We start from the raw sequence: 19,431 nt of genomic DNA, 5'->3' as shown, positions 1-19,431 counted from the left end.
ATTATTTATTATTATTATTATTATTATTATTATTATTAGTATAACTTTGCCAGTTTTCCAAAGTAAAGAAGATTTAAGTTTATGGAGATTAATTTTTCCATGAAGGATGCCCACTCTTTTTTGAAAAATGTATTGAAGTCTTCATCTTTTAGCAGCGATGTATTAAACCATCATCTAGTAGTGCGCTGTTTAGATTACTATTTAAATTGAAGGACACTGGGGCATGATCACTAATTGTAATGGGGGTCAATTCTGGTTAACTGAAATGTCAGATATGATTAAATTACTAGTGTGAAAAAAATCAATCTAGAAAAACGACTGACGAAGGGGTGAGAACTAAGAATCATCCCTTGATGATGGGTTCTTCAATCGCCAACTATTGCCAAGACCAAAGTCTTCATGCACTGCTTTAGTGATTCAGTGGAGTGCCAATTTCTTGACTTACCTGAGGTACTTGATTAAAAACACCTCCAATTATAATTGTTGAATTTGAAAACTCAGTTAATGACAAAGCATGAAAAAAGAATGGTCATCATTATTTGGTCTGTAAATGTTTGCAATTGTGATGTTGTTAATGGAGGCACTAATTATAACGTAGGGACCACTGGGGTCAGTAATGGTAGTTTTTTTGGATTAGTGGTATTCTTTTATTTATCAAAATGGAGACACCTCTTTGCTTTGATTTATAATTCACTGAAATTGTTTGATTGAATTGTGAGTATTTTCATATTTCATGCTCTGATTTTGCTAAATGTTGTATTTAGCATATGTCAGCTTGTAAATTAAGTGATTGAAAATCTTAAGTCTTTTTGCTCGTGAATTGATACCACTTACATTCCAGGTTACAAATGTAATTTACATTGCTACTTTATTAAATTTTACATTGCAAAAAAATGTCAACAGTTATTCTAGTCAAAGACATACAATACCCCTTAATATCCATTTCCTCTCTTAATAGTGGTCCTCCCTCCATATCATTATAACAATACTCACAGCAATAAAGAAACATATCGGATATAGAAACAAGCACAACAGCAATCAAATCCCCATTAATGTTAAACAAATATATGAATAAAGACAAAATACTGAAACAAATGCAGGACACAACAGGCAAGCAACAGCAACAGGAGCAGGGTTTGGATCGAGGTATACGGTAATTTAACAGAGTTTGCGCTACAGGTTTTTTTTTTAACTGCATTAAGCATTGCTTCTTCCTCTATTGTTCAGCAGAATTTATACTAACCAAGGGGTGACTTCTCTGTCACGCTAAGGCCATCCGTCCACATAGAGTTTATCCACCATGATAACTCCGCACTTCCCTTTTTCCAGAAATTGTTTTCTAATTTGGAACAGATTTTTGCATATCCGATGTATTTCACAAGGAAATTGGTCATTAAGGCCATAGTCTGTTCCTGTTGGCTCCTTATCCTTATTTGTTTGTACTGTTCAAACTTAGCAATAAGTCTGGGGCGATTGGCGTTTGCATTTTTTCTTCCTATACAGCGCGCCTTGTAAGATGTTATTTCCTGTACAGTCTCTGTTGGTAGGTTTAGTTGATTGTGCATGACGTGTTCAATTTTTTTTTCTGAATTATCTGGTGTGATTTCGGGTAGTCTTGAAAAGATTGTACCTTATGTCAAGAATCATACATTACATTCATTACAACATCCATTTGTGTCGCGAGTGTTTAATGGTGTTCTTTAGGGTTTGGTTTACCTTACAGAGCAATTCGATTTAAATTCCAAATTATTTCTCAAACCTTATATTTTCTTATGAAGAATATATTCCGTAATCAAGGGCTTCAGAGTTTATGGACAGAAATACACTAACCCCTGTATTGTCAGCAGACAGTCCTTCTGTATCCGTAGAGGAATGCCGTAAATTTTGCCAGCTCTTTCACTTTTTGGCGTTTCCACTGTTTTCATCGCGCAAAGTCTTTTATAGTATTCGTCGTTATATTGTTTCAAATAGTCTAGGTTGTCGCCGGTGCATATTTTGTAGTTCAACTAAAACTTCTCAGACTTATTACTGAGGATTGAGTTAGTTACAGTAATAGTAGATTGCTTTAGCCATACCTTCTAGCATCACACTGTTTAATCAGCCCCCTCTGCAATCTTGCTCCCCCACACACCCACTTCTTGACATGTACATGTCTCATTTTAGATGCAACATCAACTATACATTTACATGCAATATGCAAAACCTAGATTTCATAACAGGAAATCCTTGCACCGTCTGTGAATTAATGCATTTTCATCATAACCTATGGCAGCATTATCTCCTTAGAATATTTAAGCGAAGGCTTTTAAATGTACAGTATTTAATACAAATCTACTAAATCGTTGTTAAACCTCTGATCCAATTTGATTTTTAAAGGACAGAATTTCAGTTCATTGTTTAAGATGGAAGTGATTCTCCCATTTACTGATCTCCAAGTTTTTAAAAAAAATTGTTTTAGCAAACAGTATCAAGGACTTAGGTGTTCAGACTGTTGAGGAAACATTCTTCCTGCAGTCGTCTTAATTCAATCAAAGGATCACACAGATCTCCTCCAGTTGAGGAGTCCTGGGTTAGGGAGCTCCTTGAGATATAGCCTTGGTCAGATCCACTTGATGGCCTCTTTCCATGGTATAGCCCCAGTTCTCTATTGCCTTGTTCCTCCAGTTCATACCCATCCTCTAAAGAAGACAGAGGTGGCTCTGCAAAGGAACCCTGTGATAGCTGGAGAGCATGTAAGGACTTAAGCACTTCAGGTGAGAGATGACTTGGTGTCAGGGGTGACTGTTCATTGCTATTCAAAGGGTCATTCTGCATTGGTATCTCCTCCTTCAGCTGCAGATAATTCATTTCTGGAATAAGTGGATCTTGCACTGCTGGTTCAGCTATCAGGAATTCTGGCCTTTGTAGGGGTGAAGAATTGACTTCAAGTCTCAAGATGCCAGGAGTATCCTGAATGACTGGCTGAGATGTCAATACCTGATAGTTATCTGGATGAACACCTGGGAGAACCACACATGACAATAAGCTTTCCCCTTCGTCTTGTACAAGGGGGGTCACCGCATAAAGTTCTTCAGTGTCCCTAAGTATTCCTACTTCATTAATGAGGATGGGCAGCCCTTCTTTTAACTGTGGCACACAGCAAAGAACAGAGTTGGCAGCAGTATCCACAGGGTAGGACTCTGCTACTTCCTCCTCGCTGTCCACACACTCCTGTTCAAACCAGTCTGGATTCTCCACCTGATACGCTTGGAAAGCGTCAATGGCATCCTGCAAAGCTTTCCCACAGGGCCTTTTACAGTACTCATCCTGTGATATACCTTCCACACGGTTAATTCTTCCTGGCTCATGCTTCTCCTTGTCCACAATGCGAAAGTAGATCTCTTCAAAGTGCTTCATTAGCTTGTATTTGACAGTAATGCGGAAGGGCCCGGGGATATCCTGCTCAGAGCTCACATCCTCAAAATATGCCACCATGTACTTTCCAAATGACGCCGACCCCAGGAAGTCGGGGATGATGAGACTAAGGGCTGGGGTGAGCATATCTCCCATGGAAGAGCGGACGTCCTCTTTCAGTAACACCTTTCCGTTGCCACACATTGCTTCCCACTTTGCCCGAATGCCCCGCGAGCAAAGGATTAGGATTTTGTCGGATGATTTCTCGATCTGCTGTTTCTGCCAATCCAGCCATTGCATGCGGCCTACAACACCTAACCAAGTGGTGTCCAGTAGATCCAGAATGACCTCGATGCCGCATTCTGCCTTCAGGAAGGCATAGAGCTTGAGCACAATTTCTTTGTACAAGGGATGGTCTAATGAGTAGAGAATAAGAACCTTCCTTGGTCTCCTTGGGGCATCCAGGTTTACATTGTGGATTAATGGTTCCACACCTGAAATAAATAGGATGTATTAAAGGGGAGTCAAAACTGTATCAATCATAAACGAGTGCAACAAAGTCCTCAAAGTCACATAATTATTTTTGCTTTGCAAATAACTAATACATGGTCTGACATTTTGTGCATGTGTATGAGTAGTGGAAAAGAACTACAATTTCTTACTTCTAACTCATTCTAACTTCAAAAGTGGATGTACAGAGGAAATGTAAAACGTGTGTCACATTTAAACTAATGACATTAGATTTAATAATATGCTTTAAAAATAGAAATCAAATATAATAATGTGAACAAAAGTTCATATTAAACAGTTGTGATAGGTTTTCAGTGTGAAATATGACATACTGCCATAATGAAATCAAGTTAGCAATCCACAATGACAATGAAGAGCATTAATGCAATCTTGATAGCACTGATAGGGTTCATGAGCCTCTGGAAGACAGTGTGGGATGATCTGACATTTGTCCCAGTGACGCTGCAGCTAGCTGGTGAAAGTGTGCAAACAGTTATTATGCCTTGATAGAATATGGTAATTGGGTCCCATATATGTTTGATTCATCTTGGGTCGGGAGAGGAAGCGCCCATAGCAAGACCTCAACATTGTATGTTTGAAGCTGTGCCACTGAAATCCTACAGCCATGTGATCTTGCAATTTTCCGCAGGAAAGTCAACAATTCCAGATTGTCTTACAGGACCAGAAAAAAATGTTGGCTCCAGAACACGATAACGTCAATGTATCACTCAGAAGTTAATACGCCTTCAATCTGCACTGTTTTAAAGGAGTCTCTTTCCCACTGCCATACCAGTTTAACTGAACAAAGCATCAGTCAACATAAGGCTCATTATAATGTCCCCATATAAGATTCATCTGCGAATAAAACATTCCACCATCAAGATGTTTGACTGCTTCCCTGGTTCACAGAAGATAAAACTGTTGTAGCAGTCAACACTTTGCCCTCTAAAGGCCTCCTGGGATACAGACGGCAAACTGCATTCATACCGAGTTATTTTTTCCTGAAAGTTCTTATGCAAGAGTCACTAAAGTCTAAATAGTTTAGATGATTGTAATTGTTCTGGCCTACTTTTGTAAACTCCTAACATGCAGGATATAGCCCGACTCTAAATATTCTTTATAACCTTTATAACCATTTTGATCATTTTAACTCAATTCAAATACCAAATGATATCACTTTACTTCAGATCGGTATTTTGGTTTTGCAAACAGAAGCAGCGTTATTGATGCAAAACATGTAATACACGTGTTGTATTTTCATATTTTGAGCTAATTTATGAAAGATATTGATTTCACAGGACTGGAAAATGCTATGAGATATGTATACCTCAAAATCCCTTTTAAAAAAAAGCTGTACAGAAAAATCACAGAGCTCTGCTACATTAACATTATCCATTTTCTACATTACAACTCATGATCAACCTTTTTTTTTTACTATGCCGTGCCTTTCAGTGATATGCAGAAACATTTTTAACTTCACTTTACATCTGGGCAGTCCTCTTTAAGAAATTATCCTTAATACGAAAGCCCCTTTGTGGCCGAGGATGTCCCTCTTTTGAAGCACCATTAAGAACACAGCCACTCTCTTGTTATTGATACTCTACACACTCAAATTGGTTGAATGTAATAGTTATGGATAACAAAATAGGAAGAAGCTCCTAATAATCCAGTCCAAAATTCTTAATCAAATCCAGGTTGAGCCACTGTTGAGCCTTGAAGCACAGCTGGACAAGCACAGCTAGGAAGGTTAGGGTGGCGTTGCCTGTTAATTCCTTATGTTGATATGCACCTTTAATACTGCAGATGCCAAAGACCTGCAGGTCTGAGGCTTTCTGTTTATTCAGTGCTAGTGTAACAAGACTATCCCACTGTGGAAACAGATGCAACACAGGTTTTGGAGGATACATGACAGCTACTCTTGACTCTCCAGGCTTGTGTTAAGGTTCTGACAGTAAAATAAGATATTCTCTGTAAGAGAATATACAAAGTGAAAAAATGACTGACTCGTTTAAAATCCATACATAGTGAGAGACATTAAAAATGTATCATAAGCTATTCGCCACAATACTCATTAGTTACATTTAATGCCTCTCAGTATAGAAAAGTGTGTTAAAAGAGCCAGGAATGTTTGCTCACCTTCTGAAGGAGTTGCAAGTTTTGCCAGCTCTGAAACAAAAAAAGAAGTCTTTCAGTTTGAGACAGAAAACGGTATCCGATATACAGTTTACATCACTTTTACCAAGCTTTCAATATGCAGATTTCAACTGCAGAACCTAGAATAATCATTTTTTGTATTGTGTCGTTAAAGCATTTAACTTACAATATACATTTGTTACACATTTATGGCCATGCTATTACAGCGACTTTCCAATAACAATGTCAGACACAGACACTTTTATTTAATTAAAAGTGTGAAGAGTAGTAAATGGCTTTTGACACATATTCGGTTTGTTACAAGATTCTCAAAAGTCAGAAGAAGTGGTCAAAAACCACTTGCACTCTTTGACATGTTTTGTAATATGAAGACAGGACTGTGACCAGATATAGCAGAAAATAGACTGTTAAACTGTCTAATTCGCATGGCAAGAAGCCATTGGACAGTTTACATTTCAGAGAATATCAACAAAGAAATGCCTCTAGGTGTTTCTGCAAATCTCGTATTTCAACATTTCACCAAATTCTTCTTTCACACCAGAATGGTTTCTTATGCAGTAGGTTTTATAACAGTGATACTTTTACAAACCTTTTCTTCTTTTTCTGCACACTAAAAAGAAGAAACAAGCCACGACCAAAGCAAGAACTCCTCCCAGTGCTGGAATGACCCAGTAAGGAAACTTGTTTGGTTGCACATTTGGGTCATCTGTACCTGTATAATGAAGAAAGAAACTCATTTTAGGACTCTTTTCCAGTAAATGACTTCTATATTTGATATAATTTTTTTTAAGTTCTTACCTTTTGTTGCCATGTGTTCTACTGCAAAGTGAGAAAAATAACAAACTTAGGCTTCATTTGCTCTCTACAAATATATCTATCATGTGTGCCATACTGTATGTAACAAGGATAATGCCATATTCAGTCAGTGAATAGGGAACTGTGGTTTGAAGGCTCTGTGTCATTTGTTTGCAAACTTATTGACATCTGCAACTTCGTGTCTTTTTAATAAGAAAGCAAAGGTTGTTAAAACAGTGACCGATCACCCTGAACAAAATATAAGCAGTTTGAAATTATTATTCATTATTAATAAATTGCTAATGATCAGAGAAATTATTATACTTCAGTTTCAGTGATCTTTTTCATACCACTTCGTTATTTCAAGATTATAATGATAAGATATACATATTTCCTTTGAAGGCTTATTGCAACCTGGTAGAACTGTTTTTTACTCCCACCATTGACAGTATTCACATTTGCTAACTCATTCATGTTTTTAATTTATGAATATCATTTTAATATTTAACATGTTGTGAAATATAAATATAAAAATGTCAATATACAGTAGTATACATATTATTTACCATTTTATTTTTAGAGAATCTTTTTGTTAAAAATAAAACTTGTGCCCTGACTGGGAATCAAACAAGGGATCTTCTGGGTGACAGGCATGCACTTACCCCACTGTACCAAAGCATCGCTCTGTAACATACTGTACAGTAGCTGTAACTGACATGTCAAAATGCTTCCAAAATAATCACAAGTGAAAGAAATTGATGCAGATGTTTACGGAGATAGTGGAATATGGTATTACTACCAGCAATATAAACAAATTATAATTAGATCTTTAATATTATTAATTTCTTTAGTTACATGAGTCCATATTCATATTCCTTAATTAAGTGGATTTTAAAAAGTACAATGTTTTTACAACAATAATGACAAGTATTCCTACAAAAGGTTAAAATATTATAGCTTTTTATAAAGTATATAAACAGAAATATAGTCACAGAAAGCGTGTCAAAACTTTTCCAAAATAACCACAGTAAGTGACTGGGTTAAAGACTTTGATGCATACAGTACAATGTTTATGAAGAAGATGGAATACTGTTGTGTATTATTTTTTAGTTTTACTTTACTAGCCATATACAGAATGTATAATAGATTTATATTCCTAAATTAATATTATGACAATCAGAGATGTTATGCTTCTGTTATTTTATGCTCAGCTACCAAAATGTGCCTTTAGTTGTAAAATTTCATATTAATATTCCATACTAAGCGGATTTAAACATGCACAGTAGAGAAACATATTAAATGAAGCAATCATTTGACTAACATCTAATGCACCACAAGTGTGTTATTTAGAAGAAAGACCACACGTTCTGAGTGGCTGCTTCTCTACATGATACAGTCTACACATGTCAAATGATTTGTTTCTTTCCTCTGGGCTCTGAAACATACCTTGACAGAAGCTGAAACTTTTCCTGTGTCGAATACAGTCATTTTCACATCCTACAAAAAAGGGCTGAACCTGTATGAAAGAGGAGAAAGGAGGAAGGCTGGAGTGTAAATACTGTAGGTTGGTATAACTACCTGGTGACCTTCATGACTATAACTAAACTTTTACAATGATTAATATACTGTAGGTCATAACAGTAGGTCAATGTCTATTAACAATTATACTGTATTGAATATTTACAGTATATCTAAACTCTTATTAGGCAAGAAAAATTACAGTTTCATTTATTTCTTTTGATTATTTATTAATTTACTATTTTATTTGGAATGTATTTTCTTAATTTATAACATAATTGTTTTTCATTGTTTTTCTGGAAGAATGCTCAGTTCTCTATAAGATATCTGAGCGATAAAACAACATGATCATATTGCCTAATGAAAAAAAGCTTAACTTGATCTTGCAACAGTGTTATGTGAAGAATTGTTTTTAATGTCTATCAAAAAGAATAGAGTAATAAAAAATATTCACTCTTTAGCACTCCATACTTAGTATAGTATATAAGACATTTTGTGAAGAGTATAGTAACTGTTGCACATGTTCTAAATTCCATTAACTGTGAAAAGCATGCAGATCACATTGACTAGCTTGGAGTCCTGTGCAACAACTCATTTTTAACAGTTAGGGTCACTTTATTTCACCTATTGAGACATACTAATTAAAACTTACCTCCACATTGAAATTACAGCATGTTGGTGACCATTTTGACAAGGAAAATGTCACACTGTGTGACGTCTGATTCTCCTGAAAGATTAAGACAAACTCAAGTAAACAAATATTTTTGTTTAATAATAAAATATATTTATTAATAAATATAATATGTTTCAAAACCATTTTGCTGACCTAGTTAACTCTTTACAAGGAGATGAAGGATTTGAATCTAAAATTTAAGCAGAACTACAGTATACCTGCAGTGTCTTGCCACACATGTGAATGTCAAAAGATTTACAAAAGATTTAAACAAAAGAAGTTTGCAGTGAAGTCTGCAAAATCGGGAACAGGCAACTAATGCAATATGAGATACTGCCTAGAAATTCTCTAGTCATTTTTAAGGTTGTTTTTATGTTTTAGTGTTTTGCAAGGGGCTTTGCTATTATTTTTGTTCAAGTTTTACTGATTAGTTTTAACTGGATGATTACAGTTAAGGCACTGTAAGAGATTTATGTTTCTGTAAAAAGACTGCTTGTCATAAAAGGAAAAACGTTTTATGTTCAGGGACAGAGTAAATTTGCACGGGGAATTATCTTAATTGTTCAGGGATCAACACAGTGTAGAGAAACGTTTTAATGAGTTTTCTGTTTAATTATTTACTGTAATCAAGAAGGATGTTTTAAATAATGATCGTGGTATAGACGAACTTTTTCAAGTTAAATTCTCAACATTTGATATAATTCCAGGTAATGTTCATATGTTTTTGTAGAGAAAAAGAGAACAAATCCAAAATCCCTGTGTTCTTTCCAAAGCCGTTTTGATATGTTGAGCTTTTGCAATTCCTTTATATTTAATTCACCTAACAAGACAGATCTCGCCATTCTGGAAAAATCATTAATTTATTGAACAGCTCACAAAAGACACTCTAAGTCTGCATGTCATTTAGTTTTTTTTGTGTCGAATTTCACACTTTCCAGAATCAAAGAACATGCAAATCAACCAATCATTTGTGTGACACAACTAAAGGACTATATATAATTATATACAATATAGACAATACCTTCATAACTGACTTGTGATCCTTATCATTTTCAGAGCACTTGAAGAACACAACATACTTCTCAGAGTAGTTCCCAGTGTTAAAATGAATGGTGGCATCTTCTCCACTAACAACCAAGTTAATATTGGACTCCCATAGGCTTCCTATACAGAAAGAAAGCAGTGCAATTCAATTTTTAGATACAGGAAAATGTCTTTTGGCTATTCTTGACCATACGTCCTCAGATACTGATACTGTACATACTGGCATTTAGATCTTCTGTACAAAAAGTATCAAAGTGAGATGATTGTAAATGCAGTGCAATTTAAACTTTTTAGTCTTAATTAAGGTAGGTACCAAATGACAAAAACAATTTGGGTCATTGTATTTGTCAGCTGCAAGTGCAATTCACCACTGAGTTATTAAGTGGTGAAATAACCAACCAGAGGGGTTACTAAAACCCTCACAAACCTAATTTTGATTAACTTAGAGAACTTAGCTGTCAGGTTCAGAATAGGGCTCACTCCCCACTCTAAGCTCTTGCCTATTGTTTTCTTTCATGAACATACTGTATAGAGTAGGCTGCTCCTTGCCTGAGTCTTGTAGGGGATAGGTAACTGGGTGGTCCGAATGACCACATTATTGGTTGGCAGTTGAAGGACTGAACTCACCTTTTTGCTGACACAATTTAGTTCTCCTTATCCTGTGGTCACTGCACTCTGCCAAAAACACAGCAAAGCACAAATGTCATAAAACTGTTAGAGAATGCTCAGAAGACAATAAAAGACAGGACTAGTCAAGACTTTACCCAGTAGTTCAGAAACACTGCATGACCTTCCAAAATGTTTTATTTTAAAGTCACTATAGGATATTTTGTTTAGTCAAGCTTTCAGATAAACACTTAGGAATAGCAAGACATCCAAACTACCAATTTCTGTTTTCACTATCATTCGCTAATACTTTATCTCTTTTCTATCCATCCATTCTGAGGTGGACTGCTTGGAGGCCCAGGTGAAGAATCCAGCTCCTTTTACCAGTCGTAAAATCAACAGCCGGTTCTCTACATTGCCCTTTCCAGAGAAATCTCAACTGAAGGAAACCAATTGAGCATTCCTGACACTGTTGGACATTACCATACAGGATTGTGCTGGCCAGAGGAGGATAGGCTCCCCCTTTCGAACCTGGGTTCCTCTCAAGGTTTCTTCCTACTTTAGTCTAAGGGAGTGCTTCCTTGCCACTGTCGCCTTAGGCCTGCTCACTGGGGGTTCAGGCCCGGAAATCTGTAAAGCTGTTTGCGACAATGTCCATTGTAAAAAGCGCTATACAAATAAAACTGAATTTAACAGGTTTGAAACAGGTGTTTTGATAGCTAAGTTAGTAGAGGGTATATAGTTATCAGTTAGGGGATTTATGAAAAACTATTCACAGAAAAGAAAAAAAACCTTCAAAATATAATCTGAATGGACTTGTAGATATATATTTATATTTTATATATTGAGTGTCTCTGGTGACACTGGAACGTGTTTTTTAATCATTAAAGCACGAGACAAGGTACCATAATTATTTATGATGACCAGTCCGGTCCCACTGTTCTTTAGAATGTCTGCCAACATTGTAATGTTTGATTTCAGCTAATGTCAACAATACAGACTGTTTGAAAGATTGTTAGTGTCAAATTTGACCACCTTAACAATGCATAAGAGACCATTTTTAGCAGGCCACTTATTCTTCCTAAATGTATTAATCATTTCAACTGTTAATATTGACCACTGGCATATTATTTGTACCCAACAGTGTTTGACATAATGTTTTACTGAACATGCATGTGAATATATACCACATATACACGCTGTATTTTGGTAGTGAATTAAATATTAGTACTTAAGAAATTAACTACTGTAAATCCAGAGAGCCTCTGTTGAAGAAAATTTTCAGAGCGTATTTTTATCACACTTCAGTTAAAAGAAGTCAACAATCACAATCATTAACTTTATTTTGATGTGACCTTTCTCTCTTACCTGGAACTGAAAGATTTTTTGTGATGTGGTAATAGTCAGCTCCTATGTTGGGCTTAGGCAGGTTAGACACAGAGATCATATATGTGTGTCCCGGCTCAGCAACAATCCTGTCCAATGAAAATGACCACTGCAAAAAAAAAATATTACACGATGATGGGTTATGCACTGACAAAATAATCTAGACATCCAAAAATATTTTAAATTGGCTTTTGAGTCATATAAAGCTGCCCAAGGGGTGGTGAGAGTGTGGAATCATAATATATATTACAGATTTATAGGTTCTTACTGCGTTCCCATCTGGATTTAACATGTTTTTCAGTTCATTTTGGAAGATAAACTGAACACAGAAGTGATCATTGTTGGATAACTTCAAGACATGAACCTGTGTCCCATTCAGACATCGAATGCTTCCTGAAACAAGAAAACAAATATTGTTAGCAATTTGATTTTTAGTCCACAAAACTAGAACAAAAGATGTTTAGGAAAGATGTGGTGTTTTCACAGTATGATCTACAGTTTTGAAGACTTTTGTGAAAATGTGGAATAAGATTCCCAATCCAATTTGAAAAATGTCAACGAGGTCATACCCCCATAGTGAAATACATCCTTCCGTTATCTCATCATTTTATGCAACAAATGCAATCAATTTTGACAGTATATTTAAATTTATCATTTATTGTTTTGACTAAGGGAGTTACAAACCTTAGTCAAAACAATAAAGGTTTCACTACAGTTAACTTAATATTATTGATAATGACTGGCAAATGAAATGATTGGTAAATTAGTTCTAAAAACTAGAGAAGCAGAGGAAGGGGGATAGGAAGACAGTCAGAAAACCACAGGAAGAATGATGAAGAAAATGAATGGTTGTGTTGGAGGCAGAAGATCAGATAAGTAGCAAGATCAGCAGGTATGGTGGATGTATGGTGCTTTTCATCACAGTATGTTTTAGTCATACACTCTTTAATTAGTAATTTCTGGAATATTACATATTGTTTTCTTCTATAACCTTTTATAAATATGGAATTTCTTATTCTTAATCCATTTGTCTCACCACAGCAACACTTTTACTAGTGTAGGAGGAGTGACACCCAGGAACATATCACTATATACATCCCAACTGCCACCAGAACATTAGTATTGAACGGACACCCGTGAGTTATACAACATGTGAAAGAAACTTTCACCACTGGAAAGCAGGTGCCTCTGCATGTATTGCAGGGGGTTTTCTCTGTAGATGTACGTCAGACTTTACCATCAATCTGTGCTCTCCAATTGATCACCATCACAGGCACCTCATCCCCATTCTCATCCATTCTGATCCCAACCTCCGGTTCAGATTTCCACAGGGGATTAGTGGGAGTGCAATCCATGAACTGAAGCCAACTACTATGCAAGCAATTACCTAGCAGAAAGAAAGAGAAATAGAAATAGAAAGAATTAACGTCAGTAAGTCGGAGACACATACTGAGCAATACCGTCACAGTGGAAATTGTAGCTTCTTTAAAAAACAGGTGGATAAGATAATAGATCATTTAGCTGCTGTCAAACAAAGCTAGTTGGCTTCTTCATATTTTTCAGAAAGAAGTATGACCTGAAACACACTCCATTCCTGACTTCATCTTTCAAACCCCAATCCTTGCAAACAAGCCAACAAAGAACAAAAGCACCACACACTGCCTGTAACATTAAACCCATCTACAATCAAACACAGTATGTATAGCCAATCACCTTATCTCTATTTCATGTAAAGTTATGAAGACATTAGTGTCAAATTAATTATACTGTCATATGATCATAAAGAAATTTACATTTCAAAGGCTAATCCTACAATAAAAAATGACAGATCCGAGTTGGGTATATGATGTGGGAAATTTACAGAAATTCTCAGAAAACATGTTCAAGTTCTACATTAAAGGTTAATTCTTAAACGGAATAACCGTTATCCTATTGGCACGGAAGATAAGGCTCAGTGAGTTAAATGAATACTATTCAATGTGCAGACAACATCAGTACAGTACACCCTTCTTCAATGCGGGTTTGATTCTACACTAAAATATAAATGAGAAACAAATATCTGTCAAACATGAAAAATTTGTTTACGCTCTGTAATACATGGTGCACCAAAAAGTAGTAGTGAACAATACTATTATAAGTCACCCTGCTACAGGCCAATTTGCAGTGTCTGAACAGGTAGTGAGTAACGCGGGGGCTCCCCTAGGGACAGTTCTCTTCACCCTCTATACTTCGGACTCAAACAACTCAACTCAAAGTCGTGCCACCTGCAGAAGTTCTCAGACGACTCTGCAATTGTAGGATGTTTCAAGGGTGGGCAGGAGGAAAGAGTACAGATGGCTGGTTAACAGCTTTGTGTAGTGGTGTGGGAAGAACCACTTGCAATAGAACGTGGCCAAGACGAAGGAGCTGGTGATCCTGTACATTTCAGGAGGAAGAGGGTCCAACCTACTCTGGTTTGCATCCATGGGATTGACGTGGAGATAGTGGACTCATACAAGTACCTGGGAGTGCACATTGACGATAGACTGGAATGGTCTAAGAACACTGAGGCCATATACAAGAAGGGTCAGAGCCGACTTTACTTCTTGAGGAGGCTCAGGTCCTTCAATGGGCGTCCTTCATATGCTCCATATGTTCTATCAGTTGGTTGTAGCGAGTGCCATTTTCTAAGCGGTGGTGTGCTGGGGCGCTGGGATTAGAGCAGGGGATGCTAGGAGGCTGAACAAGCTCATCAAAAGAGCAAGTTCTGTCATTGGGTCTGAGCTGCACCCGTTGGAGGTAGTGGCTGAGAGGAGAATGGTGTCCAAATTAATGGCCATCTTGGACAATGTCTCCCATCCCCTCTATGACATGCTTGTGTGAATGAAGAGCACGTTCAGCAATAGGCTGATCCAACCACGGTGCAACAGGGAGCACTACAGAAGGTCATTCTTGCCTGGACTGTACTGCACATTCTTGTCTGCACTGTACAACTCATCCACTGTGTGTCTGGGCAGGGGCAACATTGACCTGTTTTTTGACTAAACATAAAACTCTCTGCTTACATCTGTTTTTTTCCTGTTTACAACTGTTTTTGTGCAATATATGCTAGGGAATTGTGCAGTATATCAATAATGTGCAATACAACTTTTTGTGTACTGTACTTTCGGGTCTGTTTTTGTATATTTTGTAACTCTGTATAATCCATTTCTTACTTTTACTGCACTGATATTGTTGTATTATTGTATCATTCCGCTACACTGTACTGTGCTGACTGTGATAACTTGCTGTTGCACTGCAATTTCCCCCACAGTATCAAGTATCTATCTATTTACGTCACTGATGAATTGAGAAACAGGATGTAAAAAGAACTGCTCCACTTACAGCAACATAGACAATGCTATTACACTTGACTTACAATTGTGAATCGTTATGTCCCAACATTAAAGATTAGTTTTTACCACCACACAATATGTCACTGATCAAACCAATAGATCAAGAGTGGATTGCCATCTTTAAATACATGAACAGCGTGTGGGGAAAAAAACTACCCTGATGCAGCTAATGATTCTGTTGGTTTTGACGAGATCATAGTTCGAAAAGAGCTGGTTACACTGTATTTCTATTTATTGTTTTTTTTGGGTTGTTATAGATACATAAAATGTACATAACCATGTCAAAACGGTATGTTGGGTTTGTATCTCAAGATAATTACATCATTTGTTATGGATATTACACACTTAAGTAAAGGTGGTGTCATTCACTTGTGTGAAATATTGTACATGTATACTGTAGGTATTAAAGGGTGACGTAACAAGGCAGCTGTGGATGAACATAACTCTCACTTTGGACAAGGGTCCACTGTATAAGGGAAGTAGTAAGTGGAATGATGCTATCAGGAAATTACTGTGGTGATCTGTACTTTTTTTTTTAGAAAAAATGAAAAGGGATTTTTTTTTCTTTGATTTGGTTAAATTCTGAAGTTTGCAGATGACACTAAATTGGTGTGCAGGGATTCTAACATTGTAGAAGCAGAGCAGATTTAATATGAAAACACTATTCAAGTCAGGCAAATGGAATATGGAATATGTGTGTAGAGTAATACATGCAAGCAATAAGAGCCTCCATTGAAAATATCAAATGGGAGACACAGAAACTAGGGAAATAACCACTGCATCTTTTTTTCTCTTGAAAGTAATGTGGAGAAGCCAAAACAAGACCTGAGTAGTGAAAGTCAATACAATTTAGATAAACAGATGATATAGTATTAGAATTTGCAAGGAATATGTTATTTGGAATATTTTTGCTACATTCAAAAAGGAGGATGCGGCTGTGAAGAGTCTAAACCAATCTTTGAGCTACACAAATTAAATTCCATAACTGTCTGTACTCCTAAAAAGAGGAGATTGAAAGGTAGTGTTTCCTGAAAGTAAGCATATATTCAGCGATGAAACAAGAGCTCATGGTCAGAAAGTGGAAATAACGGAGTGGATTTAGGAGTGGAAACAGGAGACACTTACAAGGGGTTGTAAGATAAGATAATAGGTTTATTCCATGCTGAAAAGAGAAGAAAGAAAACACAACATTTCGGCCATGGAGCCTTCTTCAGATCAAGAAGGCTGAAGAAGGCTCCACAGCCAAAATGTTGTGTTTTCTTTCTTCTCTTTCAGCATGGAATAAATGTATAACGTGTTCCTTTGCAGCCTAAGCATGCTGAAGCAACTACCCACCTAAAATTAGATCACTTTATTAGCCATATAAAATTTCTTACATTAGGAATTTGTCTTTTTGGATTACCCATCTTGCTCTCCATGTGACACACAGGTACACAGATGGGTAGAGAGAAGCTTGGGGTCAGAGCGCAAGGTCAGCCAACCCCTGGAGCAGCTGGGGTTAAGGGCCTTGCTCAGGGGCCCAACAGAGTAGGATTCCTCTGCTAGCCACGGGATTTGAACCAGCAACCTTCCAGCCACCGGCACAGATCCTTAGGCACAGTTCCACCACTACGCCCAAGAAGGATGATCTAGGTATTGCCAATAAAGCAATCCGAAATGGAATGAAGATGGATCCATGATGGATCAAAAGGCCATCTCGCCTTTTGATTCACTTTTCTTACATTCTGCAGTTTAAATATTAGTGGTCCACAATATACACGATTACATACAATCCACAAAAAGTAAGATAGCTAGTATTATGATCATGAGTTAAACAGAAAGGTTGGCAGCAGTATCAAATATGAACTGGTAACTAGCAAAAAGAGACAGTGAGATTTGATTTGACTTACTTTTCACAGTAGTGCACTTCAGGCCCTGCAGATCGAAAACAAAAAAGAAAAAAAATTACTCACTTTTTTATTTTAGGGATGTCTGGCATACGATATAAAATGACATCCCTTTACGTTTCATTGTAAGAGTTGGAAAGAACGCAAACTATTGTATCTGTTCGTATTGAAACACTTCTTCTTTTGTATGAACATAAATGAACAACAGAGTTTCTTTTCTTCTTACATTTCCATAAGTTAAAAAGTCATTAAATGTTTCACACCGCTGAAATAGACAAAACAATATACCAGTACTTCAATTAACCTTATAAGGCACCTTATAAACTAATCTTTTTCATTAACATTGGTAATAGTTTATATCAATTTATAAACACAAACATAGAGTAGCTCCAATTAATATTAGCAGTATACTCAATTAACTGATTTATATATAGAAGAACCTTTATGCTACAAGTTGATACAATATTAAATTTCCATGTATACATTTGAAGTTACAAGGTTATCATTCATCTGAAATATTTATTAGAATTAACGTTTAAGTGGAACGATTAGCTCTAAATATAAAAAGGGTAAGAGTAAACAAGGCTCGAGTCGAAGCTGGTAAAGCAGTAGTCATGGTTGTCATCAACACGTAATACAAATAATTACTTACGTTCTGAGTGCAATTTATCGGTGGGATCTCTAAAATTCGCACACTTGCTGTCAATGTTATCCAGAAAGAAATCCATCCTAGCCGACAAAGCAGAAAATCCATTTTTCCTACACTGCGAACCACTGATTGAAGCGATCAGTATATAAAATGTAGCTTTTCTTACGAGTTTAATGGCATTTAGACGGAGTCTGGAAACTTGCCTTCTTTTAAAAAACGCATTCAGATTAGCCGATTTTAAATAAATTATAATCCCGACCGTTTAAATTAGTCTATGTATACATACTAATATTTTTATAATATTATTATTGGATCTTTCATTTCTGAAGTTTGTTATTTGCCCTTTTGTTTTGCCTGCTGTTTCTAATTTACACTTCCCGCAAGCTAGATCTGGAAAACCCCTTCTCTGAACTTCCTGGAGTGCGAGACATGCAAATATTTGACTTCTGCGTCAGTTACTACAGTAAACACGTGTTGCGCAAAGGTAACATAATACCAGTTTATCAGGAGAACAAAAGGGGTTATTTCAATCGTGTGAAAAATAATTTAGGCTTTATGTTAAAAATAAAATGTAAAATACTGCTTTGGTTTTTTGTGTTGTATTTTAAATACATTTGGTGTGGTTTTCTGACATAAGGGTAAAAAGTGTGATAGGTATACATCATTTTGACAACTAGTTTTGTGCTTTCAATACACTATCATAAAGAACACCTTTAATTTCTTTTATGTAAACTTAGTTATATAGTTAAATAAAAATAACACCTTTAATAATACAGTGCTTCAATATAAACGATTTATTTTACTGATTACTTATGATACTGGAAATGCTTTGCATATGTTCAAAATGCAGTACACCTCAAGCATATTTTTAGAAAACTGATTTGGTTTTTACTTTCAGGATATTCATGAGGGGCCAATTTTTCAATTGCATTTCCCCTTTTCTAATTGGAATGATTTCTAAAATACACTTGATGTGCCAGGAGAATTTTGTATACGTCACCTGCTGCTTTTCCAGTTTTGATGAGTTGCTATTGGAAAATCACTTGTAAAACCTACAAAGGTCTAGCTCTTGAGGAGTGGAGTTCTTCATTCCTGCATTGTACACAGAATTGTAGACCCATTTACCCAAATTAATTTAATTTTATAAGCAGTTACATTGCAGGTATAACTGAGGTTTGTGAATGAAAGCAATTAAACTGAACTCCAGGGGGCAGCATTATCCTGTAAATAAAAATTTAGCTGCTCTAAATGTCTGTGATATTTCAATAACCTGGTATAAAGCATACCATTTAATGTTTCATTTAATGTTGTCCTTACTTTTTGGTTCCAGAATATTAATTGCAAGTATATGCATCTGATCTTCTTCTCTCCTGACTCAACAGCCTTCAGTAACCTTTTGATCCTTGCAGTTATAGATCATGGTACTTTTCGCTACAGCTGTTT

General features: G+C 36.3%; 1 protein-coding gene across 1 annotated transcript; it reads right to left on the bottom strand.

The window, feature by feature from the left end:
- Positions 1-842: 842 nt before the first annotated feature.
- On the bottom strand, positions 843-18,405 carry il17ra1a (interleukin 17 receptor A1a). The gene is made up of 13 exons (XM_088644673.1): positions 17,992-18,405; positions 17,343-17,367; positions 13,317-13,466; positions 12,348-12,472; positions 12,062-12,188; positions 10,715-10,762; positions 10,065-10,207; positions 9,023-9,097; positions 8,299-8,368; positions 6,856-6,876; positions 6,647-6,769; positions 6,040-6,069; positions 843-3,887 (listed from the first exon to the last, which is right to left on the bottom strand). The coding sequence occupies exons 1-13, from the start codon at positions 18,091-18,093 to the stop codon at positions 2,476-2,478; spliced, it is 2,451 nt and encodes an 816-aa protein (XP_088500799.1). The 5' UTR covers positions 18,094-18,405; the 3' UTR covers positions 843-2,475.
- Between the last annotated feature and the right edge of the window lie 1,026 nt (positions 18,406-19,431).

The sequence above is a fragment of the Lepisosteus platostomus genome, chromosome 9 (genome assembly GCF_059453375.1).
Source record: "Lepisosteus platostomus isolate fLepPlt1 chromosome 9, fLepPlt1.hap1, whole genome shotgun sequence".
NCBI classification, from domain to species: Eukaryota; Metazoa; Chordata; class Actinopteri; order Semionotiformes; family Lepisosteidae; genus Lepisosteus; species Lepisosteus platostomus.
The sequence above is the reverse complement of the archived record's forward strand: the minus strand, read 5'-3'. Positions and strand labels throughout refer to the sequence as shown.